The sequence below is a fragment of the Equus asinus genome, chromosome 7 (genome assembly GCF_041296235.1).
Source record: "Equus asinus isolate D_3611 breed Donkey chromosome 7, EquAss-T2T_v2, whole genome shotgun sequence".
Lineage (NCBI taxonomy): Eukaryota > Metazoa > Chordata > Mammalia > Perissodactyla > Equidae > Equus > Equus asinus.
The window spans coordinates 105,211,471-105,239,423 of record NC_091796.1 but is presented as its reverse complement, the minus strand read 5'-3'; the positions used below and the strand labels follow the sequence as shown (position 1 = coordinate 105,239,423).

The 27,953-nt window shown below is 47.7% G+C and overlaps 1 protein-coding gene across 5 annotated transcripts in view; it reads right to left on the bottom strand.

The window, feature by feature from the left end:
• Positions 1–27,953, bottom strand: part of WDR25 (WD repeat domain 25) — a 138,362-nt gene that overhangs the window by 1,362 nt on the left and 109,047 nt on the right. For all 5 annotated transcript variants that reach the window (XM_044774323.2, XM_070514328.1, XM_044774324.2 and 2 more), the window contains 2 exons: positions 3,178–3,348; positions 472–612 (listed from right to left, as the gene is read on the bottom strand). In XM_044774323.2, the coding sequence (XP_044630258.1) occupies positions 472–612; positions 3,178–3,348 (312 nt within the window). The remainder of the gene's footprint in view (positions 1–471; positions 613–3,177; positions 3,349–27,953) is intronic.

Sequence of the window (27,953 nt, the reverse complement as noted above, 5' to 3'; positions counted from 1 at the left end):
CTGGGGTCCCGGTGTGGACCCTGGTGCACAAGGCTAGTTTAGCGGGATGACGATGGAACAGCACCAGCATGGCTGTCGGTGTCCGGCCTCGCTGATGGTCACTGAGTCCCCAGGGCCCCTCTGTCCCAGTGAGGCAGGCCTCAGTGGGGAAAGGGGATTGACGTAGAAATGGCCCCCACCCCCGTTCTGTCCTGCCATTCCCCCCATCACTCCGACCTGTCCGTATGAGCCAACCAGTGAGGGAAAATTTTTCCCACCAGCGGCTGGGGCCTGGGGTAGGGCCAGGTGTGGCCCAGGGCCTTGAGTGGACACCAGGCCACAGAGCATATGGTCAACTGGGAAACAGGAAACAGAATCTGCCTGGACAGAGGGCCCGCACACTCTGGGCCCCAAGTCCATTGCTGGCATTGTCCAGCAGGAGGCTCTGGGGCCAGAGCTCAGCTTTCCAGCTGGGGGACAGGGACAGGGTACCTTGTGCCCTTCGTAGCGCCGCCTTCTGCTCATCCGGTAGGGCCACACGGCGGAGAAGAGGGCCAGGTAGTTGCCATTGGTCTGCGCCAGGAACACAGGCTCCCGCGGGTGCAAGGTGAGGCTGGGGCAGGTGTATCTCTCCTGGGAAACAGGGCCACAAAGAGGATGGAGAAGGCTCCCGGTGGGCCGGCAGACACGCCACCCAGCACTCTGCTCGGGGCGTCGAGCCCTCCTCCCGGACCTCAGCCGAGGGGTCTGTATGAGTTTCCTACGGCTGCTGCAACAGACTGCCACAATTCTTAGTGACTTAAAACAACGCACAATGGTTAGCTCACAGTTCTGGGGGCAGAGACTGAAGTGCGTCTCACTGGGATGGAACCAGGTGCCAGTGGAGCTGGCTCCTTCTCGGGGCCCTGCGGGGAATCCGTCCCCTTGTCTTTTCCAGTTTCTAGAGGCCTCCTGCACTCCTTGGTCACGGCCCTTGTGGTGGACTGAAAAATGTCCCCCCAAGTATATCCATGTCCTAACTCCTGGGACCTGTGAATGTCCCCTGTCCCTGGGAACCTGGGACCCTATATGGCCCCTCCAAAGATCAAGAAGGTAGATATAATTAAATTAAGGATCTTGAGACGGGGAGATTCTCCTGCATTGCTGCCCTAGGTGCACTCGCAGGTATCCTTATAAAAGGGGGGCGGGGGAGAGCAGACACTCAGGAGGGGGCTGTGAAGGAGCAGGGAGTGGCGGGAGGATGTCGGTGTGAAGACTAGAGTGATGCAGCCACAAGCCGAGAATCCCCAGCAGCCACCAGAAGCTGGAAGGAGCAAGAGACAGACTCCGCCGGAGCCTCCAGAGGGAGCACAGCCTGCCAACGCATTGATTTCAGCCAGTGACACTGACCACAAACTTCTGGCCTCCAGACTGTGAGAGGATAAATTTCTGTTGGTTTAAGCCACCAAGTGTGCAGCCACTTGTTACAGAGCAATAGAAAATGAATCCGCACGCCCACATCCCCACCTCCACCGTGAGCCCTTGGGGCAGCCCCAGCCCAGCCCAGGGTCCCACATAGCAAAACACACAGCAAGGGAGGCGGTGAACGGCCACGGGAGAAGATGAATGCCTGAATAAAGTGCTCAAAACACAGGCAGGGAAATCTCCCCGTCTGATAGGCTCGGTCACACAGAGCCCCAACCCCTCTCACCTGCACCTGTGCTCCCATGTTCTAAGTATCGTCCTTAAGCCACACTCGCTAAATGAGCCCCAATGCAGAGGGCAGCGTGGGGAGCAGCGGGAACCACGGCAGCAGACGAATGTGCCCATTGGAAGCATGGAGGCCACGGTGGCCCCGTGAGGAGCTCCCCAGAGGGACACTGCCCGGCAGAGCACCTCCTCCCCGCACAGCGAGTGAGGAGCTGTGATCCAGGAGGGCCGCCGGCTCGGGCGCGCCACGCCTTCCTCCACCTCGCTCGCTTGCCCTGGTCTCTGCAGGGGCTGTGGTGGCAGGACGCCCTGGTGGCCAGACACGCTCCTGCGCCCCTCCAGGGGCCTGGCCTTCCCAGGCAGTTGCACTAGAACCCTGAAGTGAAGGTCCAGAGGCAGGTTGGCGCAGGATCACTTTGAACCCGCTGAGAACAAGGGGAAAGCAGGGAGCGGGAGAAGCTGTATATGTACACCTGACAGATAGTTTTACATTGCGGGTGGGAGAGAATAGCCATGGCTGATTGGAAATCTTAAAAGATGACGATGGTAGTGACGGGGATGGTGATGGCGATGACGGTGCTCGTGCTAGTGACGGTGATCATGAACGATGGTGGTGAGGAGGGTGGCGGTAGTGATGGTGATTCTGAAAATGATGGTGGCGATATGATAGCAGTGCTGGTGATGGTGGTGATAAGAGCGGTGGTGATGGTGGTGCGGTGGCGGTAATGGTGATGGGGTGGTGATGGTGAAAATGATGATGGCGGTGGTGGTAGTGATAGCAATGCTGAAAATAATGGAGGTGATGATGATGGTGGTGATGGTGGTGGTGATGACAGTGGTGATGATGACAGAGGTGATGACAGGAAAGGCATTCACGGAGCACTCTGTGCCTGGCACTGTGCTAGACCCTTTTTGTATAAGCATTATCTCTTTTAATTCTCAAAACCGTTCTATGAGGCAAGTAATATTATTATCCTAATTTTCTAAGAGGAAAATGAGACTCAAAGAGGCTAAGCAATGGGCCCAGGGCCCCCAGCGTGTCAGTGGTGAGTCCAGGATTGTAATGCAGGTGGTCTAACTTCGGAGTCCCTGCTGGAACTCCGGAGCCACAGCCCAGGCAAAGCCACTGGGCAAGGGAGGGCAGAAACCCGCCAGCTGGCTAGCGTGGCACAGAGGGGAGGGGTGTCTTGGGTTGTGCAGCCATCTTCCTGTCAATCTGGACTGGCCTCCCCCTCCAGACCCTAACCCTGAGGTGGCTGCGCTGGGCAGACGAGCAGGAGGACAGTTAGGGAGTGGCTGTGATCTGGGAGCCTGTGGGAGGTTCTCTGGGCAGGCCTGGCCCTACGCTTTGCCTTCCCCCACCTCAAGGTTTCAGGCAGACAATCTTCTCCCCAGAGCCTGCCTGCTGAACCATCTCCCGCAGGAAGTGACCTGGGACCCAGATAGCCGAGGGCTACGCGGACATATCCGGGGCTGAACCTGAAAGCAATGCCAAACAGGCTGTCTCACATGGAAAATCTGGTTGGAGATTTTGGCGGAGCTCCGGAAATCCCAGGCGATAATGGTGCGGTCGGCGGAGTCCCGGCTCGAAGCATCTGTGCTGCTCAGAAACTCGGAGCCCTCCTGGAGGAAGAGGATGTCCAAGGTCTGCTGGATGGTTGCCTTGTAGCTTCTCACCACCTGCAAGAGTGGACACCTGTCATGCTGGTGGGCCCCAGGAGTTCGGGGCAGGCACCCACAGGGAGGGCTGCCGAGCACCCAGAGGGCAGGAGAGTTTAACGAGGACTGTGCTGGGCAACGCACCCCCAGGCTGAGCAGCCTGAGCTGTGGAGCTGGGGCACGGGGCAGGGAGAACTTGGGGCCCTCCCTCCCCGCCAGGCAAATGTCTGTCTCCCTGGGGACCTGCTCTGTGATACCTCCCACAGCCTCGCCTGATAGCTCCCTATGAAGAGTCCTCCCCCGCCCCACCCACCCCACATCCACCAGCGCGGGGGCCCAGGGCAGCGTGATGATCCCCGAAGTCAGCCTGGTCCCCAAGAGAGCAGCTGGTGACCATGAAAGTGAGCTTTGGGAAGGGCCCACAGCTAGTCAAGAGCAGGCAAAGGGTCTCAGGGATGCCTATCAATACTGTGGCCATACTTTGTGAAGAGGGTCTTGCTTCTGAAGACCTCATATAATTCACAGCTCATAAAGTCCCAGCCTATTGTCCCTGGAGCAGTAATCCTATCACAGGGAGCAGGTGTTCTTGGAGACCATAAAGCCAGAACCACAGCACGTAGGTCAGCTTTAAAGACACTTTTTATTTCTTAGCATCACTGCCAATATTCCATTGCTTCCTGTCTCATAAAGTAACATGATTAAGTATCAAGCGGTTGTTCCGCGCTCTTTAGAGCATTTTATCACACTCACCTTCCATTCTAAAACAACTGGTTTGGGTAGGGGGGGGTCCCAGGGCCAGGACTAACAAGTATCTCCACTTAACAAACTCATGGAAAGAGATTCCATGCTCATGGGTTGGAAAAATAAATATGTCAAAACATCCATATTACCTAAAGCAATCTACAGATTCAGCGCAATCCCAATCAGAATCCCAATGACATTCTTCACGGAAATAGAACGAAGAATCCTAACATTTATGTGGAAGAAGAAAAGACCTCAAACAGCCAAAGCAACCCTGAGAAAAAAGAACAAAGCTGGAGGCATCACAATCTCTGACTTCAAAATGTACTATAAAGCTATAGTGATCAAAACCGCATGGTCCTGGCAGACAAATAGGCACACAGATCAACGGAACAGAACTGAAAGCCCAGAAACAAAACCACACATCTACGGACAGCTAATCTTTGACAAAGGTGCCAAGAACATACAATGGAGAAAAGACAGTCTCTTTGATAAATGGTGTTGGGAAAACTGGACAGCCACGTGCAAAAGAATGAAAGTGGACCATTATCTCACGCCATACACAAAACTTAACTCAAAATGGATCAAAGACTTGAATGTAAGACCTGAAACAATAAAACTCCTAGAAGAAAATATAGGCAGTCCACTCTTTTTTTTTTTTTTTTTTAAAGATTGGCACCTGGGCTAACAACTGTTGCTAATCTTTTTTTTTTTTCTGCTTTATCTCCCAAACACCCCCCCGTACATAGTTGTATATCTTAGTTGCAGGTACTTCTAGTTGTGGGTTGTGGGACGCCGCCTCAACGTGGCCTGACGAGTGGTGCCATGTCTGCACCCAGGATCCGAACCCTGGGCCGCTGCAGCGGAGCACGTGAACTTAATCACTCGGCCATGGAGCCAGCCCCCAGTAGTACACTCTTTAACATCGGTCTTCGAAGGATCTTTTTGAACACCATGTCTCCTCGGGCAAGGGAAACGGAAGAAAAAATAAACAAATGGGACTACATCAGACTAAAGAGCTTCTGCAAGGCAAAGGAAACCAGGAACAAAACGAAAAGACAACCCACCAACTGGGAGAAGGTATTTGCAAATCATACATCTGACAAGGGGTTAATCTCCAAAATACATATAAAAAAACAAACTCACGGACAACACGACTTTGAACTGCAATATCGAGCAACAGCAGGCAGGGCCCAGCGCCCGGCCAGCCTGCTTACCAGCTCCCAGGGCGCCACCATGTGGCCAGAGCACAAGCACGGTTCTCTGGGACCTCAGCCTGTCACCTGTGAAATGAGCTGTCTTAACAAATTTTTTAAAAACTGGAGGTCACAACCTTCCAAATGTTGCAGACATGTTTTCTATCATCCTCTTTCAAATGTATATAAGTCAAGTTCACATTAAATGAAGCACTCCATAAATCCAACTTAGATGGGTGGTATGTGGGGACCCATTCTCCAGATGAGGAACACTGAGCCTCAGAGAGATGCAGGGATTTGCTGAAAGTCACACAGCCAGGCTGTGGTGGAGCCTCTTCCTGCCCCAGCTGCGTCCCTGGGGTCCACGTGCCAGTCTCCTGCTGGCCAATTCCTGCCTCACTAAACGTGGGGACAAATTCCTGAGGGAGGTAGGCAACAAACGACTGCTCTTCTCTGAGCCTCTTCAGAAGCAGCCCCCAGCTAGAGCAATTTCCAGCAGGGCCCCCTGAAGCCGGAGGAGTGGTCCAGGGGCAGAAAGAGAGGGAAGGCCACAGGCCTCCGAACACAGGGCAGGGAGACGGGCTACCCCTCCCCGGCCAGCCTAGGTAGCTGCTCCCCAGGGCGCGTGGGGCTGCCTGCCTCCCTCCCTCCGGGCGCCAGGATTCCACATGCCCACTCTGCCCTCCCAGCGTAGTGCTGAGTCTCACAGAGTGTGGACCGAGAGGAAAGCTCCCTGCCCCCAGCCATGAGGGGCATGGAGGCTGTGCTGCTGACAAGATGCTCCAGCCTGCCCAGGTGGGGGCTGGGGCAGCGGTCGAGGGCCTGGGACGCGGCGTGGCACACCATCACAGTCCCCAGCATCTGCTCAGCAGAGCAGCGCCATCCCAAGACGGCGTCTGGAATCCATTTTGGTGGCGAGGCGGGGAGGGGAGGGAACAGCGCCCCACCATCATGGCTCTGGAGCAGTCTCTTCATGGCTCAGACCCACCCCCACCTCCCAGCCCCAGCATCATTTCAGTCTCCCCTCGCTTGAACCACACTCCCCTCCAGCCCCCCAGACCCCCATTCACCTGGGCCACGAGGAGCCTGACGGCCTTCCTTCCCCCATTCCTGAAGCCCTCTCCATCCCCAAGTTCAGGTGCGGAGCAGGGAATCAGAGACGTCGGAGACAGCAAATGCCAAGAGAGGAGTAGTCCGGCCACCTCGTGTCCCTGGATGTGGCCTGTGTACCGAGGTGCCTCTCCTCCCCGGTGGTGAGGGGCCCACCGCAGCCCTGGAGCTCTAACAGCCTGTAAAGAATGGCCATTGGTGGGCGCCCACATGTGCCGGGCACTTCCGTGCTCCCCACAGGAGTGTGAGCAGGTGCAGGCCTCTGCACGACGGCCCTTCTCCAGCAGCAGCACCTCGGTCCCCAAGGGGGTTCAGGAAGTGCCTGACCCAGGAGAGGATGGAGGAGGAGGGGGTCCCTCCCTGCCACTCAGTGAGTGCCCGTGAAGTGCCAGCCACTGGCCAGGGGTTTCACACAAATTATCTCATGACCACTGTGGAGGCAGCTTCTCCCAGGGGGCGGCAGAAGGCCCAGAGAGAAGCAAAGGGCCGGGGGTTCGGGGCACAGCTCCCTGTATGCCCCACCCACACACCACCTGCCCCCCAAGACAAACTTCTCCAGGAGCACGAAAGCTGTTGTGCTATACGTTTCCTGAGGATGGATGGAAATGGCCCAACTCATTAGGGCGTCATAAAATCGAATGGCGGGGAAACAAGCCGTGTTATGGGCGATCCCTGCCAATAACGCGGCTCTAAGTGGAAGGCTGACCTTTGAAGTGATCGCCGCCGAGCGTGATTTACTTGCCTTCACAACTGCTCGGGCCAGGAAAGAGCAGAGGAGCCGTTTGTGTGTCTAACTGGTGGGTTTTATGGCAAACTTAATTACCCCGACAGCTGGCGTGTCCCATCCCAGGGGCGGGGGACGGCGCTACGCGGGCCTAACTAGCTGAATCCGGAAGGGAGCCTCGCCCAGACTCTTCTGGCAGCCGAGGCCTCTGTCGGGTGAGCAGATCCTTGGCCGAAGGTCTACGGCTTTGGGAGAGCAGACAACGCGATCATGACACATCCAGGTATGACGAAAATCACCTGATGTCCCTAAAACCTGCCAAAGGCTCGGCCCGCCAGACAAACCCGGGTAACTGGGCTGCTTGTGAGTCATCTGAAGGCACAGCTTTCCTTCCTTGGGGCCCTGCCACTTCCAAAGCACGCGGGGCGGGGGTGTGGGCGAGGGCCCAGTCCTGGCCTGGCTGCTGACTTTACTGTGTGCCCGGGGGAGTCCCTTCCCTCTCCGGGCCTGGGTGTTGAGTCACCACCACGAAGAGCTTGGACTGGACAACAAGCAAGCCCCTGCGCCTCTGAGCACTGCTGGACCTCAGAAGGAGGAGGACCGGGGTGCAGCAGCTCCCCCACCCAGCCTCTGCCAGGCCTCTGCGCCCTGACCTGAAGGAAAGGAGAGGGGAGACACCGCTCTGGCTGTGCCCTCAGCCACCTGCCTCGGCCACCTGCCTCCCCCACAGGACTGCGAGCACCTGGGGACAGACGTCTGGCACATTTCTGGGTCACCCTTGGCCAGCACTGGGTCTGCACACTGCAGGTACCAGGAAGGCGTGCTGAATTAACGGCTGGATAAACAAATGGATGCATGAACAAAATGACAACTTGAAAAGTAGTGACCTCGAGGCCTCTGGCCCCCAGCCACATCCAGGCACTTGCAGCTGAGGGTGTTTGTGCCTTGGAGCTGCTGCCGACGGCTGTAGCAGGGAGCCACTGGGAGGGGACATTCACCCACGGGACCTCCTGTGGCCCTGGACATGGAGACCAAGGAAACCTCATCTGCCAAGGAGGTGCGAGACCACGGCGGGGTGGCAGGAAGACCACGGAGGGGTGGCGGGAAGCGCAGAGAGGCAGTTCTCAATGCCACATCGTGCTCAATGCCACACGGTGGCTGGACGTCCAGAGGCTGGCGGGGCCTCTCCCTCCCCAGTGGGAGGGCTCGGGCTCTCAGGCAGACACCTGGTCTCTGAGCCTGACGGCCCATTACTGTCTGCAGGGCCCTGGGCAAGCAAGTGGCCTCTCTGTGCTTCAGTCTCCACACCTGTAAGGTCAGGATAATAACGGACTACGGCTTGGGAGCCAGCGAAGGAGATGTGCCCGGCCGAGCGGCCGACACACAGCAGGTGCTCAGACACCTTCTCTTCATAGGCCAGCCAGAGCTGGAGTCCCCAGGATGGAGCTATGGGTCCTCGGACATGCCCTTTCTCCCCAGATTTCAATTCCTTCTCCCCGGAAGTAATCATATTGGCCTCTTCAAATACGAAGATGCGAGGACTCTCTGCAGGAAGCCAACTGGGGGGTGAGTGGGGGGCCCCTTTCTATGGTAAAGTTCACGCAAGTAGCCAATCACATGGCACAGCATCCTCCAAAAGTGCTCTGTTGATAAATTCAAAAAAGATCAGAATGTACATTAAAAAAAAGAAAACATGATTGGATTTTTCTACAACGTGGGACTGGAGGAAGCTTTCCCAGCTACAATTCCAAGGCTACGAGCAACAAGAGAAAAGACAGGTAAACCTGACTGTGTGAAAATAATAACAATAATTCTAAAAACTATTGCATGGCATAAAAACCAAGTAAATAAATAAGGAAAGTAAAGAAGGCAAATGGGAGATATATTTGCACTTATATTAGAGGAAAAGGTTACCATCCCTAATATAGAGTTTCTAAAACTATACGAAAAAGACCAAGAGCTCTACAGAAAAATGGGCAAGAGAAGTGAAGAGAGAGTTCATGAAAAAGGAAATGTAATTGGTTCTCTGATCTTGCTCATGACAAAAGGAACACAAATTTAAATTACACAGAGATACCATTTCTTACCTATCAAATTAGCAAAATCCCCAAGTTGGACAGCACACTCCGTTAGGTGGCTGTGGGGCACTAGTTACAGTACACACAGCTCACAGGAAGGAGAGTGGTTCCGTCCCTGGAGAGAGACTCTGGGTAACACTGAGTAAATACCATCTGCCTGTCATCCAGCAGAATGCAGGACCCAGCAACCCCACTTGTAGGAACTGATCCCAAAGTGAGACTGGAAAAATCCCAAAACAATCTAAGTACACCACCACTGAAAGTGGCACTACCTGGAAAAATAAAAAACTGGAAATAACCCAAATGTACATCAAGAAGGGACCAGTTAAAGGAACTTCAGCACGTGCACACTCTGAAAGGGTATGTAGCTGTGAAAAAGAACGAGGCCTGGGGCTGGCCCCGTGGTGTGGCAGTTAAGTTCGCACATTCTGCTTCGGTGGCCCAGGGTTCGCCGGTTCAGATCCCGGACAAGGCACCACTTAACAAGCCATGCTGTAGCAGGTGTCCCACATATAAAGTAGAAGAAGATGGGCACGGATGTTAGCTCAGCGCCACTCTTCCTCAGCAAAAAAAAAAGAAGGAGGCTATCTCCCTGCCCGCTCTGGGGTGAGCTCCAGCATATTCTGTTCAATGAAAAAAGCAGGGTGGGAGAAAAAAAGCGTGCCAAGGAAATAGAAGAGGTGATATGAATATATGTCTATGTGTGCTTATATTTAAAAGCAGCAGAAAGATAAACCAGAAACGAAATAAGTAAATAAATAAGACTGCCATTGGAGGAAGGGAGAGCACAGAGGGAGGAGACAGGGCTGGAGGCAGAACTTGGAGGATTTCTGTGAAGGGCCAGACAGGAAATGTTCCAGGGTTTGTGGGCCACACGTAGTCACTGCTGCACATTCTTCCGTGTGCACATGCACATGCGTATGTTAACAGTCTTTTAAAAACATAAAACCATTCTTACTCAGGGGCCGCACAAAAACAGGCTGTAGGCCAGGTTGGGCCCACGGGCTGTAGTTTTCCAATCTCTTCCCTAGAAACATGTGCGTATTTTATAACATTATGCAAAAAAAAAACCTTAAAAAGCAGTCTCTAAAATGTGAAAGCAAAATTAAGCAAAGGAAACTAAGCATGTATTGAGCTGGTAGCTTAACCACACAAATAAGATTTATTTTAAGAGACATTAAAGCTCAGTAATTTTTTTCTTTGAGGAAGATTAGCCCTGAGCTAACTACCGCCAGTCCTCCTCTTTTTGCTGAGGAAGACTGGCCCTGAGCTCACATCTGTGCCCATCTTCCTCTACTTTATAAGTGGGACGCCTACCACAGCATGGTGTGTCAAGCGGTGCCATGTCCACACCTGGGATCCGAACCAGCAAACCCCTGCCCGCCGAGAAGTGGAACGTGCACACTTAACTGCTGTGCCACCAGGCCGGCCCCTAAAGCTCAGTAATTTAATGGTAGATTCTTAGTTGAATATACACTATGAGCAGAAAAACAGTGATTTGACTGTAGATCCTAATTGGATATACATTGTGGACAAAAGAACTGTGAGAAATCTCAAATTGTTTTCAGTCATTATGTTGCTCGTGTCAATATATACCAAAAAAAAAATCATGTTACGGCAGATAGAAATAAAAATCTTCAGTATATAAGAGATCAAAATATATAAAACAAAGAAGTTAAATAAAAATTCTGTAATCCTAAATTTGAATTGGAAAAATCAGTATAAACAACAATGTATTTTTTCTTAACAACAAAAACATCTCCTAGGTCTGTCCACAGAAAGAGCCTGGAAACAAGGACTAACTGCATCACCCAGATTCTGGTCTCCAAACCCAGAAGTGACACAGATGACAGGCCAGGGCATGACAAGAGTTATTCTAACTAAGAGCATTTGTTTAAGAAGGTAGAGGGGACATTTACCTAGGTAAGGAGAGACACGGAGGACGGATGAGACCCCAATGCACTTCCAGAGATGAAATGCCCAACATTGACATGAGAGTACATGACATGGGATTAACATCAGATGAGACATTACAAAAGAAAACATTAATGAATTAGAAGACATAGCAATTGAAATTACTCAAAACAAACTAGAGAGAAAAAAAAGACTGAATTCTAAAAATTAACAAAATCTAGTTTTAACCTAAAATGAAGTAAACCCACTGTGGCCTCTCACTCTGTCCCACAAATTACAACTAAAAGCTCTGGGCAAACTTCAAGAAGCAACTAGCTGAAGACTCTGAAAAGTAAACATTAGCTGGGGGGTTGGGGAGAGAAGTCAAAATTTGAAGAAGGACCAGTATGGCGGGTGAGGTTCTAGGTTGGTGGGGTTTCTAGTTATGGGGGTTTTTGGTTTTGGGGTTTGTTTTTTTGTTTGCCTTTTAACTCCCAATGTTGACCCACAGGCTGACAATTCAGGAATTACACAGTGGGCATGGAGAGAAAAGATTCTGAAATAAATCCATCATTCTGGCCAAAGGAATGAGAAAATGGGCCCCTGTAAGCCAGGCAGTAGTTAGTGAGAAATCTTCCAGCTCTGCCGGCCCTGCCCCAGGGCCAGCCCCGAGAGCAGAACTGCACTGCTCTGCCATGCAGCGCACGTACCTGAAGCCCAGAGGGGAAGAATCTGACTAGAAGGACTGGGGGAAGGGGTCTGTATTGTCAAAACAGGAAGGGCGAAATCCAAGCTGTTTTTTCCTATTTTCTCTGGCCACTTTGTCCTGAAAGAGATCCCATTTGTGGACACTGTGTGGCAAGGCAGAGGCTAACCCTCTGAGAGAACTCTACCCCTGGGCAGAAGAAGCAGGGCAGGAGCCCTGGGGGGCCCGGCAGTGTGGGAGGAATTCCACAGAGGAGAGGGCTGAGGAAGGAGTCCGCTAATCCTCTGTATAAAGTGACATGCATCCGAGGACACTCCCAAAGCTACACACACGGAGCAGAATCCATGAGGCACCACTGAAGGTTCGAGAGATGGAGGGCTGTGTACCCACTGCTCAAGCCAGAAACACACCTCTCAGTGCCTCTGCATCACGAAGGCTTTGAACACAGAACTGAAAATAGAAACATTGTCCACAGAAGGAGAGAAAGAACTTGTAATCTGAATCTAACAGGGCTGGTTGCCTGTTAAGACAAATCATCATTCCCCACAAGATTTTAACGGGACCCCGGATCTTACAACAGAATATTCAAAACGTGCAGGATACATTCCAAAATTAGTCGACAAGTGAAGAACCAGGAAGACGCACACAGTCACCACAAGAAAAGAGATACAACAGATGCCACCCTGAAATGACCCAGATGTTTGAAGTATCAGACACATTTAAACAGCTATTATAGGGCCAGCCCCGTGGCCGAGTGCTTAAAGTTCCATGTGTTCCGCTTCGGTGGCCTGGGATTCACAGATTCGCATCCTGAGTGTGGACCTTCTCCACTCATCAGCCATGCTGTGGATGCGTCCCACATACAAAGTGGAGGGAGAGTGGCACAGATGTTAGCTCATGACGAATCTTCCTCACAAAAAAATAAATTAAATAAATAAATTAAAATAAAATAAACAGCTATTATAATAATTCTCAGTTAAAGATAAACACTCTTGAAATGAATAGATAGATCATCTTAATAGAGAAATAGAAATTATGTCTTCTTTTAAATAGAAATTTTAGAACTGAAGAAATCTAAAATAAAAGAAAATCATGAGATAAGCCCAACAACAAAATGAAAGTGACAAAAGAAAGACTCAGCGAACTTGAATACAGATCAATAGAAACAATGCAAGCTGATGGAAAACTGAACAAAGCTTTAGGGACCTGTGGGATAATACCAGAAGGTTAAATATTTTTGTCAACGGAGTTCTTGAAGGAGAGGGAAAAGAGAGCAGTGTAGAAAATATATATATATATATTTGAAGCAATATTAACTGAAAGTGCCCAAATTTGGTGAAAAATATAAATTTACAGAGTCAAGAGGTTCAGCAAGCCAAAAAGAGGATAAAATAAAAGAAAACCAAGTCCCTATCATCATGATCAAAGTGCTGAAAACCTCAGAGGAAAAATCTTGACAGCACCCAGGAGGAAAAAATGAAGCGTTGGTGAACACCTATGGATCTCTCATCAGAAACTATGGAGGCCAGAAGACAGCGGAACATGGTGACAGAAAGGCGTGTCAGCCAAAACACTGCACAGAAAAACATCCTCCAGGAAGGAAGGTGAAAATGAAGACCTCGACAGACGGAAAAAACGAAGTGAATTTGTCATCAACAGACCTGCTCACTCTGAAACAAGCAGTAAAGGAAGTTCTTCAGGTTGAAGAGAAATAATAGCAGATGAAAACCTGGCACTTCGGGAAGAAAGGAAGACCAACAGAAATGGTACATAACGGAGTAAACCGAAAGACCATTTTTCTCCGATTAAGTTCTTTGAGATATGCGTGACTCCAGAAAACAAAAATTCTAAGTCCTTAAGGCAGACAGAAAATTATACCAGACCTGAACCTACACAAAAGAATGAAAAGCAATGATAATAGTAAATATGTAGGGAAACATAAAATACTTCTTTATTACTAAAACATTTTAAAAGTAATTTGCTATTTCTAACAAAAATAATAACGTATCGTGGAGATCGTAACATATGTAGAAGTAAAATATATGCCAGCATCAGCACAAAGACCCTGAGGGGACAAACTGAAAATGTGCATGTTGTTGTAAGGTTCTTATATGACACAGAAAAGACATCATATGCCTTGAAAGTAGACTGATAAGATAAAGATGTGCGCTATATCCTCTAAAGCAACTACTAAAAACAAACCACAACACAAAGCCACAGATAATAAAGCAACAAAGGAGATAAGGTAAAATCATAAAAAATACTAAATTAATCCAAGAGAAGGGGGAGGAGCAAAAAAGGGGGGAAAAGAACAGATGGAACAAACGAAAAACACCAGCAAGATAGGAGATTTCAACCCAACCATGTCAACAATTACATTAAATTCAAACAGGATAAACACACCAGCTCAAGGGAAAAGATTGTTCAACAGAATTAAAATAAAAGATCAATACCCAACTAAATGCTACCTACAAGAAACATGTTTTAAATATAAAGACACAAATAGTTTAAAGTAAAAAGATGGAAAAAGATATACCATGCTTACCATGCTAACAGTAATCAAAACAAACCAGGCACACCTGTGTTAATAACAGACAAGGTAGATTTCAGAGTAAAAAGTACTATCAGGGATAAACCGGGTCTTTTCACAATGATAAGAGAATCAATTCATGAGAACATAACAATAATCCTAAATGTTTATGCATCTAATAACAGAGTTTCAAAATAAATGAAGGAAAACCAACAGAACTTAAAAAGTAAATAAGACAAATCCACTCCTATAGTCACAAATTTCAACCAGACGTTCTTAATAGAACAAATAGATACAAATATCAGAAAGGATACAGAAAACTTGAATAACACGATCAACCAACTTGATCTAATTGACGTTTATAGAAAAGCGGCCGCAACGACAGGATACACATTCGTTTCAAGTGCACGTAGAACATTTACCAAGAGAGACCACATTCTAGGACAGCAAACAAGTCTCAATAAATTTAAAAAGATTCGAACACACAATGCATATTTTGTGACCACAATGGAGTTAAATTAGAAATCAATAACAGATATGGAAAACTCCCCGTTATTTGGAACCTCAACAGCACACTCCTTAATAATCCACAGATCACAAAGAAACCAAAAAGGTAGTTGAATGAAGACGAAAAATAACATACCAACAGTTGTGTGATGCAGCTGCAAAACCTGGAGGGAAATTAACAGCACTGAGCGTGTATCACAGCAAAAATAAAAATCTCAAACAATGACCTCAACCTCCACTTTAAGAAACTAGAAAAAGAAGATCAAATTAAACCCAAGGTTTAAGCAGAAAGAAATAGTTAAGATAAGAAATCGTTAATTTTTAAAAAGAAAATAGAGAAAAACCAAAATCTGGTCCTTTGAAAAGATTAACAAAATTAATAAACCTCTAGCCAGACAGATCAAAGGAAAAAGAGAAAAGACACAAATACCAATATCAGGAATCACAGAAATGAGGTGACATCACTACAGATTTTACAGAAATAAAAAATAATAAAATTATGAAAAACTTTATGCCAAAAAATTAAGATAACTTTGATGAAATGGATAAATTCTTGAAGGATACCAACTACCAAAGGTCACAGGAAGAGAAAAAGAAAACTGGAATAATCCTATATTTACTAAATAAATTTTATTTGAGGTTTCAAATATTCCCACAAAAAAAATTTCAAGGCAAGATAGCTTCACTAGCCAGTTCTAGCAAAAATTTATGAAAGAGGGACCGGCCCAGTGGTGCAGCGGTTAAGTTCATATGTTCCGCTTCTCAGCGGCCCAGGGTTCGCTGGTTCGGATCCCGGGTGCAGACATGGCACCGCTTGGCAAAAGCCATGCTGTGGCAGGCATCCCACATATAAAGTAGAGGAAGATGGGCATGGATGTTGTTAGCTCAGAGCCAGTCTTCCTCAGCAAAAAGAGCAGGATTGGCAGCAGATGTTAGCTCAGGGCTAATCTTCCTAAAAGAAAAAAATTTATGAAAGAAATAATATCAATTATACACAAACTCTTCTAGAAAATTGAAGAGAAAGGAACATTTCCCAAGTCATTCTATGAGGCCAGAATTACTCTTGATACCAAAACCAGACAAAGTACAGATCAATACCCCTCATGAACATACATAGAAAAATTCTTAACACATTTTAGCTAATAGAACCCCAAATTATATAAAGATAACATATCATGATCAATGGGATTTATCCCAGGAATGCAAGGTTGTTTTAATATTTGAAAATCTATTGACAAAATTCACCATATTAACAGAATAAAAGAGAAAATCTGTATCATCCCTTCAACAGATGTGAGAAAGGTATTTGACAAAATCCAACATTAATTCATGATAAAAACTCTCAACAAACAAGGAATAAAAAGGAATGTCCTCAAACTGAAAGGGGCATCTACAAAAAAACTACAGCTGACAGCATACATAACTGTGAAAAAGAATGAATACTTTCCCTCTAAGATTGGGAACAAGGCCAGGACGTCCACTCGCACCGCATCTAGTCAACGCTGTTCTAGAGGTGTGAGCCGGTGCAATAAGGTAGGAGGGAGGCGGGAAATACGGCATCCAGATTGGGCAAGAAGAGGTAACGCTGTCTTTATTCACAGACAACCTGATCATCTTTGCAGAAAATCACAGAATCTACAAAGACGCAACCAGAACAAACGAGCTTAGCAGACTTGCAAAATTCAAGGTAAATGTACAACTATCCACTGTATTTCTATACACTAACAATGGATAATCAGAAATCAAAATTTAAAAATACTACTTGGAATAGCATAAAAAATAGAAATACTTAGAAATAAATCTAACAGAAAATGTGAAGGAGTTGTACAGTGAAAAGTACAAAACATAGGTAAGAGAAATTAAAGAAGCTTTAAACACATGGAGAAGTGCACTATGCTCGTGGACTGGAAGACTCAAAATTGTCAAGAATTCAATTCTCCCTCGAATTGGCCTGGAGACTAAATGCACCGTCATTCGAAGTTCAAGCAGGCTTCTTCGTAGAAATTGACAAAGTGATTGTAAAATTGAAATGCAAATGCAAAGAACCTAGAACAGTCAGAACAATCTTGAAAAAGAAAACAGTTGGAAGGCTTACACTACCTGATCTCAAGACTCATTCTAAGATTACAATCATGAAAAAAATAGGATATTGGTGTAAAGAAAGAACACAAAGAAAGCAATGGAACAGAAGAGCAAGCACAAAAACAGACCAACACATACTTAGTCCACTGATTTTCCACGGAAGTCTAAAGGCACAGATATTGCTCTCAACTAATGTTGCAAGAATATTGAATATCCATATGCAAAACCATGAGCTTCCATCCACACCTTGCACCATATACAAAAATTAATACAAAACAGACCACAGACTAACAGAAAGCCCAAAACTATAAAACTTCTGGAAGTAACATATGAGCAAATCTGTGGCCTAGGGTTATGCAAAGCTTGCTTAGATATGACACCAACAGCATGATCCAGAAAAGAAAAACGTTGATAAATTAGACTTCATCAAAATTTTTTAAATCTGCTCCCCAAAAAAAACTATTGTGAGAATGAAAATACAACCCATAGACTGGGAAGAAGCATTTGCAAATCACATATGTGATACACGTCTTACATCCAAAATATATAAAGAACTCTCAAAACTCAGTAGTACCAAAAAAACTGATTAAAAAAATGGGCAAAAAATTTGAACTGACACTTTATTAAAAAATATACAGATGGCAAATAAGCTCATGAAAAGATGTTCAACATTGTTAGTCATTAAGGAAAAACGCAAATTAAAACCACACTACGCACATTTTAGAATGACTAGAATTTAAAAGATGGATCATACCAAATGTTGGCTAAGATAGAGAGCAATGGAACCCTCACACAGTGTTGCTGGGGGTGTAAAATAGTGCAACCATTTGGGAAACTGGCTGTTTCTTTAAAAGTCAAACATATACCAGCATACGACCCAGACATTCCAACCTTCGGTATTTATCCAGCTTCTGAGTCAGCCCACGCTGCCAAAACACAGCTCCACAGGCTGCGCGGCTCAAACAACAGACACTTACTTTCTCACAGTTCTGCAAGCTGGAAGTCTAAGATCAAGGCGTTAGCAAGGCTGGTGTCTGGAGAGGCCTCTCTCCTTGGGCTGAAGACACTGGCTTCTTGTTGTGCCCCCACAGGGCCTTTTCTCTCGGCAGCTCTGCTGTCTCTTCCTCTTCTAAGGACTCCAGTCCTACTGGATTACGGCTTCACCCTTATCACCTCATTTAACCTTCATGACCTCTTTAAAGGCCCTCTCTCCAAATATAGTCACATGAGGGGTTAAGGCTTCAACATATAAATTTTAGGGAAACACAATTCAGTCCATAACACCCAAAGAAATGAATACATGTGTCCACACAGAGGCTTATACGTGAATGTTCGCAGTAACTCTATTTGTAAAAACCAGAGACTGGAAACAATCCAGTGGCCATCAACAGGTAATTAGATAAACTGTGGTACAGTCATGGGTCATTTAATGACACAGATACATTCTGAGAAACGTGTTGTTAGTTGATCCTGTCGTTGTGTGATTGCAGAGTGTACTTACACAAACCTGGATGGTACAGCCTGGCACACCCCTGGCTGTCTGGGACTGATCTCATGGGACACTGGGGTATATGCCGTCCGTCGTTGACCGAGATGTTATGCGGCCCATGCCTGTATATCCTCACAATGGAATACTACTTAGCACTATGAAGGAACGGACTATTATTGATACACACAACAACGTGGATCCATCTCAAAATCATTATGCTGAACGGGACAAAAAGCCAGGCAAAAAAAAGAGCAGACACCATATTATATATTTACACAAAAATTCTAGAAAATGGAAACTAATTTATAATGACAGGGAACAGATCACTGGCTGCCTGAAGACAAGCGTGTCATGGGGGCAGGAGGAAGGGATTATGAAGGGGCACAAACGCAAAGGTGAGAGATCCATTACTTATCTTGAGGGTGGGGATGGTTTCATGGATGCACATGTATGTCAAAACTAATCAAACTGTGCACTTCAAAGATGTGCAGCTTATTCTACGTCAATTGTACCTCCATAAAGGTACTTTTAAAAACTGGCTGACACGGAAAAAATGAAGGCAAAATAAAGACTTTTTTGACAAACAAAAACTGAGAGAATCCACCCCCAGTAAAACTGTACCACAAGAAATGTTAAAGGAAGTTCTTCAGACTGAAGGGTAATGACACCAGATCGGTACTCAGATTAACAGGAAGGAATGAAGACCCTACAGCCATTAAAAAAATAATAAAATAATGTTAAGAACAATTTTAGGCCAACAAATTCGACACCTTAAATGAGATGGACAAATACTTTGAAAGAAAAAGTCACAAAAATGACTGAAGAAGAAATAGAACGCTGAATACCCCTATATATACCTTTTTAAAAACTTTGTAATAAAAACCTTCCAACAAAGAAAACCCTGGGTCCAGACATCTTCATTGGTGAATTCTATCAAACGCTAGGAAGAAATAACGTGAGTCCTACAGAAACACTCAGAAAAGTATACAAAGAGAGAACATTTCTCGATTCATGTTTTTGAAGCCAATATTAAACTCACATCAAAACCAGACAAAGACAATGCAAGAATAAAGTATAAGCCAATAATCCTCATGAAGAATAACCTTCCTTAACAAACTATTAGCAACTAGAGTTAAACTATATATGAAAAGAATAATACATCATGACCAAGTAGGGTGTATCTCAGAAATGCATGACTGGTTTACCACTTTAAAAAAAAAAAAATCAATGTAATTCACCATATCGGAGTGTAGAAAAAGTATAAATGTGATAAAATCATTTGACAAAATTCAACACCCATGCATGGTAAAAACTTTCACAAAACTAAGATTAGAAGGTAACTTCCTTAAACTGATGTAGGATATCTATGAAAAACCCCCATCTAACATTACTCTTAATCGTAATGACTCAATGCTTTCCCCATAAGATGAGGAACAAGACGAGGATGCTCACTCCCACCAATCGTATTCAATGTTGTGCTGGAGCCATTAGCCAGTGCGAAACAGCAAGACAAAGAAATAAATGCATACACATTGGCAAAGAAGCTATAAAACTGTATTATTCAGAGACAACATGGTCAGGTACCTGGAAATTCCTAAGTAATCTATGAAAAAGCTACTAGGACTAAGAAGTAAATTTAGGGGCCAGCCCGGTGGTGCAGCGGTTAAGTGCGCACGTTCCACTTCTCGGTGGCCTGGGGTTCACGGGTTCGGATCCTGGGTGTGGACATGGCACCGCTTGCCAAAAAGCCATGCTGTGGTAGGCGTCCCACATGTAAAGTAGAGGAAGATGGGCACGGATGTTAGCTTAGGGCCAGTCTTCCTCAGCAAAAAGAGGAGGATTGGCAGCAGTTAGCTCAGGGCTAATCTTCCTCAAAAAAATAAAAAAAGAGAGAAAAAAAGAAGTAAATTTAGTAAGGTCACAGGACACAAGGTCAGTATAAGAAAGTTAATAGTACATCTATATTCCAGCAACAAACAATCGGAAAATGAAATTAAAAATAAAATCTCATTCACAACAGTATCCAAAACCTGAAATATTGAGGAATAAATTTAATGCAATATGTGTGACGTCTGACCACTGGAAACTACAAACACTGCTGAGAGAAACTAAAGACCTAAACAAACAGAGAGACGCTACGCTCACGGGTCAGAAGACTCAATGTTGGTAAGATGTCAGTCCTCCCAAATTGGACACAATCCTAATCAAAAGACCAGCAGGCTTCTCTTTGGTAGGAATTGACAAGGCAGTTGTAAAATTGAAATGGGAATACAAAGAACCTAGTATAGCCGGAACAATTTTGAAAAAGAACAACAAAGTTGGAGGGCTCGCAGTATCCAATTTCGAGAATTGATTACTATAAAGATACAGCAACCAAGAAGGTGCAATATTGCTGAAAGGACAGATATGTCAATCAACGGGACAGAACCGAGAACCACGGAAGAGAGCCACACTCACAGGGCCGACTGATTTTCAACCAAAGGTCCAAAAACCACCTAAAGGGGAAAGGTAGTTTTCACCAAATGGGGCTAAAACAACCAGGTATCCCACATAACAAAAATAAACAGATAAACCCTACCTCATGCCATACACAAAAAACTAACTCAAAACGGATCACAGACCTAAAAGTACAAGCAAAAACTATGAAATTTCTAGAAGAAAACATAGGAGAAAATCTTTGCAACCTTGGAGGAGGGAAAGATTTCTTAGATAGAACACAAAAAGCCATGGAATGGGAAAAAATCATCCCAGAATATACAAAAAACTCCTATAACTTCATCATCATCTTAATTAAATAGGCAAAAGATCTGAACTGACTCCGCAAAAGAAGATATTCAAATGACTGACAAACGCATGAAAAGATGCTCAACATCATTAGTCATCAGAGAAATGAAATTAAAGCCACAAGCAGTTAGCACTACACACCCACTACATGGCTAACGTGGGAAAGATGGACAGTACCAAGCGCGGGTGAGAACGTGGAGCAACGGAAACTCCCACACTGCTAATGGGAATCGGAAATAGTTTGGCAATTTATTGTAAATTTAAACATACACATACCATACCACTTAGCAATTACATGCCCAGTTATGTACCCAAGAGAATTAAAAATATATGTCTATATGAAGATTTCTTCCTGAATACTCACAGCAACTTCATTTATAATAGCCAAAAACTGGGGACAACTCAGAATGTCCATCAACAGGTAAATGGATAAACAGTGATATATCCATAGGATGGAATACCACTTAGCAATAAAAAGGCATACTGATGCAGACGACAATAGGATGAACCCAAAAAACATTATGTATGCTAACCGAAAGAAATCAGATGCAAAAGACGACCTATTGTATGTTTCATATAAAAGCCCAGAAAAATGCAAACCGCTCCTTAGTGACAGAAAGTGGAGCAGTGGTTGCCCAGGGGCTGAAGGAGAGGCAGGTGGGAACTTCTGGGTGATGCCAATGTTCTGTATCTTGACTGTGGGGGTGGCTCCACAGACGTACACATCTGTTAAAACGAATCGAAGTGTGCGCTCTAACGAGTGGCAGTTAGTTGTATGTAAGTTATACCTCAACAAAGTTGATTTAAAAAAAAAAAAGACTCAGAGCCTACTTAAAGAGGCTCACTCACCAAATATAGGGCAATTTGAGTGTTAGAATAACAGCCACAAATGATCAAAACATATTAAATATGTTATAAATCCATGAGTTCATAATGACTAAAAAAAAGCAGGAAAAAAACCCCTAATTAGGTACTTTTGGAGAATGCTAGGGAAACAAGTCATTATTCTGAAAGCTTGTAAATAAAGGAATGGACTCGAGCCTTTCTCCTGCCTTTCTGGTCCTGAGGGCAACTAAGTTTAAAAGCAAAGCTCTCTCTGTAGAAGTAGTGCAGTATCTTGCAACCTCTAACGAACTCAGATCCAGGCAAAGATCAGTAGCAACTACCGAGACCATTAGGTGCAAAGCTGACAGGGACTTCCTAACGGAGGCGCCAGGCTGGAGCACCTGAACCCCATCAATCACAACATCACTGAAAGGGCTCAACCAGACGAAGTATGCACCACTGCTCATGAACTGTTCTTGCCAAAAAAAAACTGAGCCTGAATCTGATCAAACATTCTTGAAAAAAAGAAAAGAATAAAATCCCCTCACACCTCTATCTAGATCCTGCTACTTAAAAGAAAAAGAAAAAAAAAAAAGCCCTGGACCAGCAACGTGGGTATCGCCTGGGAGTTTATTAGAAATGGACCTCCTCCAGCCCCACTCCAGCCGCCCTGAGTCAGAATCAGAATCAGAGTAACAAGCTCCCCAGGTGGTCTGTTTGCGCCTCACAGCATGAGAGGCTCCACTCTCGCTGTAACTACCAGTTTACAAGACGTACAGGGAACAGAGGAATGCGCTAAATGACACCACATGGGATGCAATCAGGAAAACAAAGGGCCAACAACCGACTTACGCTCCAGGAAGTCCGTCACAAGGAAAACAAAGGAGAGAAATCTATAGATTAAACAAGACTTAAGAGGCTTATCGACCAAATGTCTGGATCCTGATTTGAACAAGGCGACTGTCTAAAAATGTTTAAAATTATGAGGCGACCAGGGAAGTTTGAGTATGGATTGGATATTTGATGATATTAAGGAATTACTGCTATGTTGTTAGAGCTGACAATGGTATTATAATAATTTCTTAAAGTCCTTATCTTTCAAAGAAACAAAAGTATGTACAAGTGAAACAATAGTGTGTTTCTGGGATTTGCTTCAAAATAATCGTGCAGTGGAGGCAGGAGGGAGGAGACTGCTGGGAAAATGTGTAAGATTATAGATAAAAGAGGCCTGGCCATATGTTTACAGTTGTTGAAACAGGGTGCTGGCTGCAAGGAGCTTCACCAGAGAGTCTCTCTACTTTGGTATATATTTAAATTTCTCGATAATAAAAAGTTTCTTTAAAGTGCACTGTGGGGAGAAATGAGCTCCATAAATGTTAATTCTTCTTATCATCGGCTGGGCCTGAAATAATAAGCCAAGTGGGGACTGGCTGAAATCAAGCAGAAGGCACAGAACAGACATAATTAAAGCAGGATTGCAGCTAGAGCATCACGCATCTGTCCATTCTGTGCCTAGTCCCACGCTGCCGACAGGACCCCAGTGGTCTTCAGAGGCCGGGGCCGAGTCGCTGAGGGAGGAGGCGATGCTGTGTTGCGTAATGAGACTTCAGAGCTTGGCAATTCTCCTACCTAGGTGCCAGTGGTTTCTATAGAAACCACCAGAGAATGATATTTCAGAGAGCACAAAGCATCTCTACTGGCCTCCACCGGCTTTGTTCACACTTACCCATCAGCATCTGAGATCCAGCCTATCAAAGCAGGCCTCGTGGCTCACTTTTAAAATAGGTACAGCTCATTATGAAGCACCTGCTCTCAAATGTTTCCAAGGAAACAGAGGCCCCAAGACGCCCCTCTCTAAATTCATTAGCATTTAACACTCCTTAATGAGGCTTAAAGATGGCGCGCTTTAATAGCCATATGCTGGGGGAGGACACCTTCCCCTTTTACATTTAGGTGTAACCGATGAGCTGGCTCAGGCTCCCAGAGGACCAGCCTCGGCTCCATTACAGGCACAGTCGGGAGCGCGGGGTGTCTGTGTGCCTGGGGAGGGCTCCTGGTCTCCAAAGCCTCCCGCGGGGTGTTCAGCTCTGGACCACACCCTAAAAACAACCAGGGTGGAGGCCCTGCACTAACAGTCAGGCTAACCTCTACACACACACATGTGCACACACTCACACAGACCCCTCGCCATTCCCTCCCATCGTGCCTTCCGTGCATTCCTAATGCTTACGATGCCGACCCCGACTTGCTGCCTAGAAAACCCCTATGCATCCTTTAAAACCCTCTGCCAACCAAGCCTCCCCAAAGCACCAAGCAGACTCATCAGCTCCGTCCTCTGTGGGCCGTTCGGCACCCCTCCAGGGCGCTCCCATCACACTACCTCTCCCTGTCCAACAATGTGTGTCTCCTCCCCTCCACCGGGAGCTCAGGGCTCGGGGCCACGTGCCACCAGGCAGGGACTCAGTAAGTCTCTGTGGGATCCCTGAGCACTACATCTAAAGCGAGCAGCTCCGGGACATGGGTGGGAGTCAGCAGGTGGGGAGCTGACCCAGGGGCAGGAGCGGACCACTCACAGCACGAGGCCCCCCCGAGCCTTCCCCAGCTGGACACTGCGGGAGGGAGCGGGTTCTGCTCCATACAGACCACATCACAGAGTTCAGCCCCTTCCTGAGAGATGGGGAAACTGAGGCCCAGAGAACAGGGCACCAAATGTGGGAAACTCACAAGGGCCCCTTGGGCCTTTTCCCCAGGCGGGGGGGCGTGGAGGGGAGGTCTGTGGAACTGTCCCTCAGACAACTGGGAGAGGCGGACGGCGCCATCTGTCTGGGGCTGCACAGGAGGGCGAAGGCCAGTGCAGCAATAGGGTCTCGCCCTGCACCTCCCCGAATCACGCGGGGTCACGCCTGAGGTGCTTCCCTGGGTCCAAGCAGAAGCAGGATACGTACCCCCAGGACAGCCTTCCTAGGTGTGATCCCCACAACATAGCCCAAAAGCTGGCCGGGGGTGGGAGGAGGCAGGTCATGGGCCTTGGGCCTGGGGGGCTGGGGGGCGGCATGGAGGGGACACCTGGAGAGAAGCAGCCACTGTGTCTTCCTCTCCAGGAGCCCCCAGGGACCCAGGAAACCCTCTCCCGGACCCCACCAGCCAGCGCAGACAAGTCCTGCGTTGCCACCTTCCTCTGTCTCTGAGGGTATTTACCAGCCGGTTTTCTGGGAATCACAGAACCCTGGATGATTCCGAGGGTGCCCAGGGCTGGGGTTCCCACAGTGGCCTCCCTGGGGTCCCACATTGGTTCTTCCCCCACATTCTGAGCATCCATACTTACTAGGCAATAATTAATTCATCTCTATCTTTTAAAGATTAATCAAAGACACGGGGGATGTATGTCCGAGCCTCTGATCAGCCTCAGAGGACCTGTGTTATCGCACTGGGCTGGAACAACTTCAGCTCAGCAGACACTTGACATTTCAGTCAGGTGCGTGGCCTGGCTGGGGGAAGGCACCAGCTCTGCTCAGCTTGGAGCAAAACTGAAGACAGCTCATGACCACCAACACCACAAGCTTGTCGAAGGCATGACCCTGCAGTGACCGTCATCTGAGAACACCAAGATGGGCAGCACGAACTGAACACCTACTGTATGCCATGCACCCTGCTGGTGCTTTACGTGTGACCTCATTCAGTCCTCACGACCACCTTGGGGGTCGGGATTACCAGCCCCACTGTGCAGACGAGGTCACCCAGGCTCAGAGAGGTGAAGTGGCCTGCCCATAGTCAGACAGCTGGGTGGAGGCAGAGCCAGCATGACAGCCAATCCTCGGCCAGCAGGCCTCCCAGCCAGACACAGAGAGTAGCTGCTCAGTTAGCGCCTGCCGAATCCGAAACAAATCTAAACATACCCACAGAGAACCGTCAAGGTGAGACTGCGACATTTTAAATTAGGGATACAGCAAGCAAGGGAAAGGCAGAAGAGCAGAAAGAGACAGTTACACACGTATCCACATTGCTGACCCTCTCAAGTGAAAACTCGGTTTCCCTCACGTTACAGTGGAGCCACGAACAAAAGTCGGCTTCTAACAGGGGAGCCAGCCCCCAGGGCAGCCCAGCTCCGCGGAGTCCGGGCCCCAGAGCTGCACAGGCGTGCCAGCACCTCTTCCCTGCTCCCCGACCCTCAAAAGCCACAAGGGGCAGCGCACAGAGGCTCAGGCCGACTCTGGACAAGGGAGACAGAGGGTGGGCCTGTGGCGGCCCAAACGCCAGGGGCCCTGCCCGGCCCCAGCGACTCTAACTAGTGTGCTCTGCGGAGGAGTCTATGTCTCTGATGAGGCACAAGGACCAACAAAGGCCACTTGACAGTGCACTGGCCTTGGGCTGGACCGTGGGGAATGCCCCATGCCCAGCACGCCTCCATCTGACCATCACCCCTGCACCAACCTTCCACCCTCCAAAGCCAGGGCAGATCTCAGCCGCTCAGGCCCCTGGAAGAAGGAGTAGAAGAGATGAGCCGGCCTGTCTTGCAGGCACCAGCCCCTGGGCAGAAGAGGAGGATGAAAGGAGGGGCAGGGCCTCCTCCCGAGCCCAAACAGGCCGGGGTCCACAGAGAACCTCTGCAGGGCAGAGGGGAGGGTGAGTGAGCCCCCACTCCTGGGCCCTCCAGTGTCCACCACACTCCAGGAGCACAGCCAGACACCAGCAGGAGCTGACCCATCTGATCAGGAGGCTCGGTGAACAGAGAGGAGGTGGCCGGTGAGGGGGAAGCAGAGGGCCAGGTTGCAGGATCCTCTGATGGCGCCAGGCAGGCCGCAGCCCCAGCGCCGCAGCTCCTGGGCCAGCCCAGGCAGCCCCTGGGAGACCCAGAGCCAGAGCCCGGAGCCTGCCACTGGGGGCCTGGGTGGGCCACCTGTCTTCGGCTGTCACCTGGGATAAGCGTCCTGGTGGCCTGCCTTGTGTGGTTGACAGGCCACAAGCTCTGCTCCACCACTACTGAGAAGGTCCCAACAGCTGGCACACAAATGGATACGCTTAGAGGAGATGGATGAGAGAGCCCTGCGTTGACAGAACTATGCTGAGACTTAAAAGGGGCACCTTTTCTGAGAAGCCCCTTCTGGTCCTGCCCTCGGAATCACCCACTGCCCCTGGAGGGACCCCACTTCCCAATGCTTGTACCCGGCTGAGAGCTTAGGCCCCTCCCCTGGTATCTCAAGGACACCTCCGTCTCCCCACCAACTGTCGATTTCCAATCCTCATAGCCCACACAACTGCAAATCCGGAGTCCCATCTCCATCAGGCATGCCACACTTGCCGGCCGCCGTCTGAGGACTGAGGCACTGGGCTGGCCGACCTCAAGGACTGAAAGAGGGTAAGCGGACTTCACACCCCGAGACCTAGTCCACGGCCAAGACAGGAGCCCTGGAAGGAAGCAGCCCCCTGGCCCAGCTGCCCTGGCCCCCAGCCCCACTTCCTTCCGTCTTGAGAGGAGGCAGCCCCCTCTCTAGCCCCACCCTGCTCTCACAGCCGCCCCTCTCTCCTCACCCCAGCCCGTCTCCCTGCACGGAGTCTTCCCCAGGATACAGGTGAGCACGCATAAGCCTCACCTAGGCTAAGGACAAGCCAGCCAACGCCTAACGCCATTCTTCAGGGTGAACTGGCAACTCCTTCTGGAAGGAAAGGGCAGTGGGGTCTAGAAGCTGAAACCATGCACACCCTTGGATCAGTTCTGCCTCTGGGAATTTATGCACAGAGATGTTAGCCTCAGTGCTGTTAATGCAGGAAACACTGGAAATATGATAAATATCCAATAATAGAGGACTGGTTAAATACATTAGGGCATATTGGGTAATTATTAAAAATTATATCATCTAAAACCTTTTAACAATTTGGGAAACGCTAATGATATAATATTAAGTTGGGGAAATTATATAAAAATGTAAACATATGCATAAAACAACTGGAAGGAAGGCTACC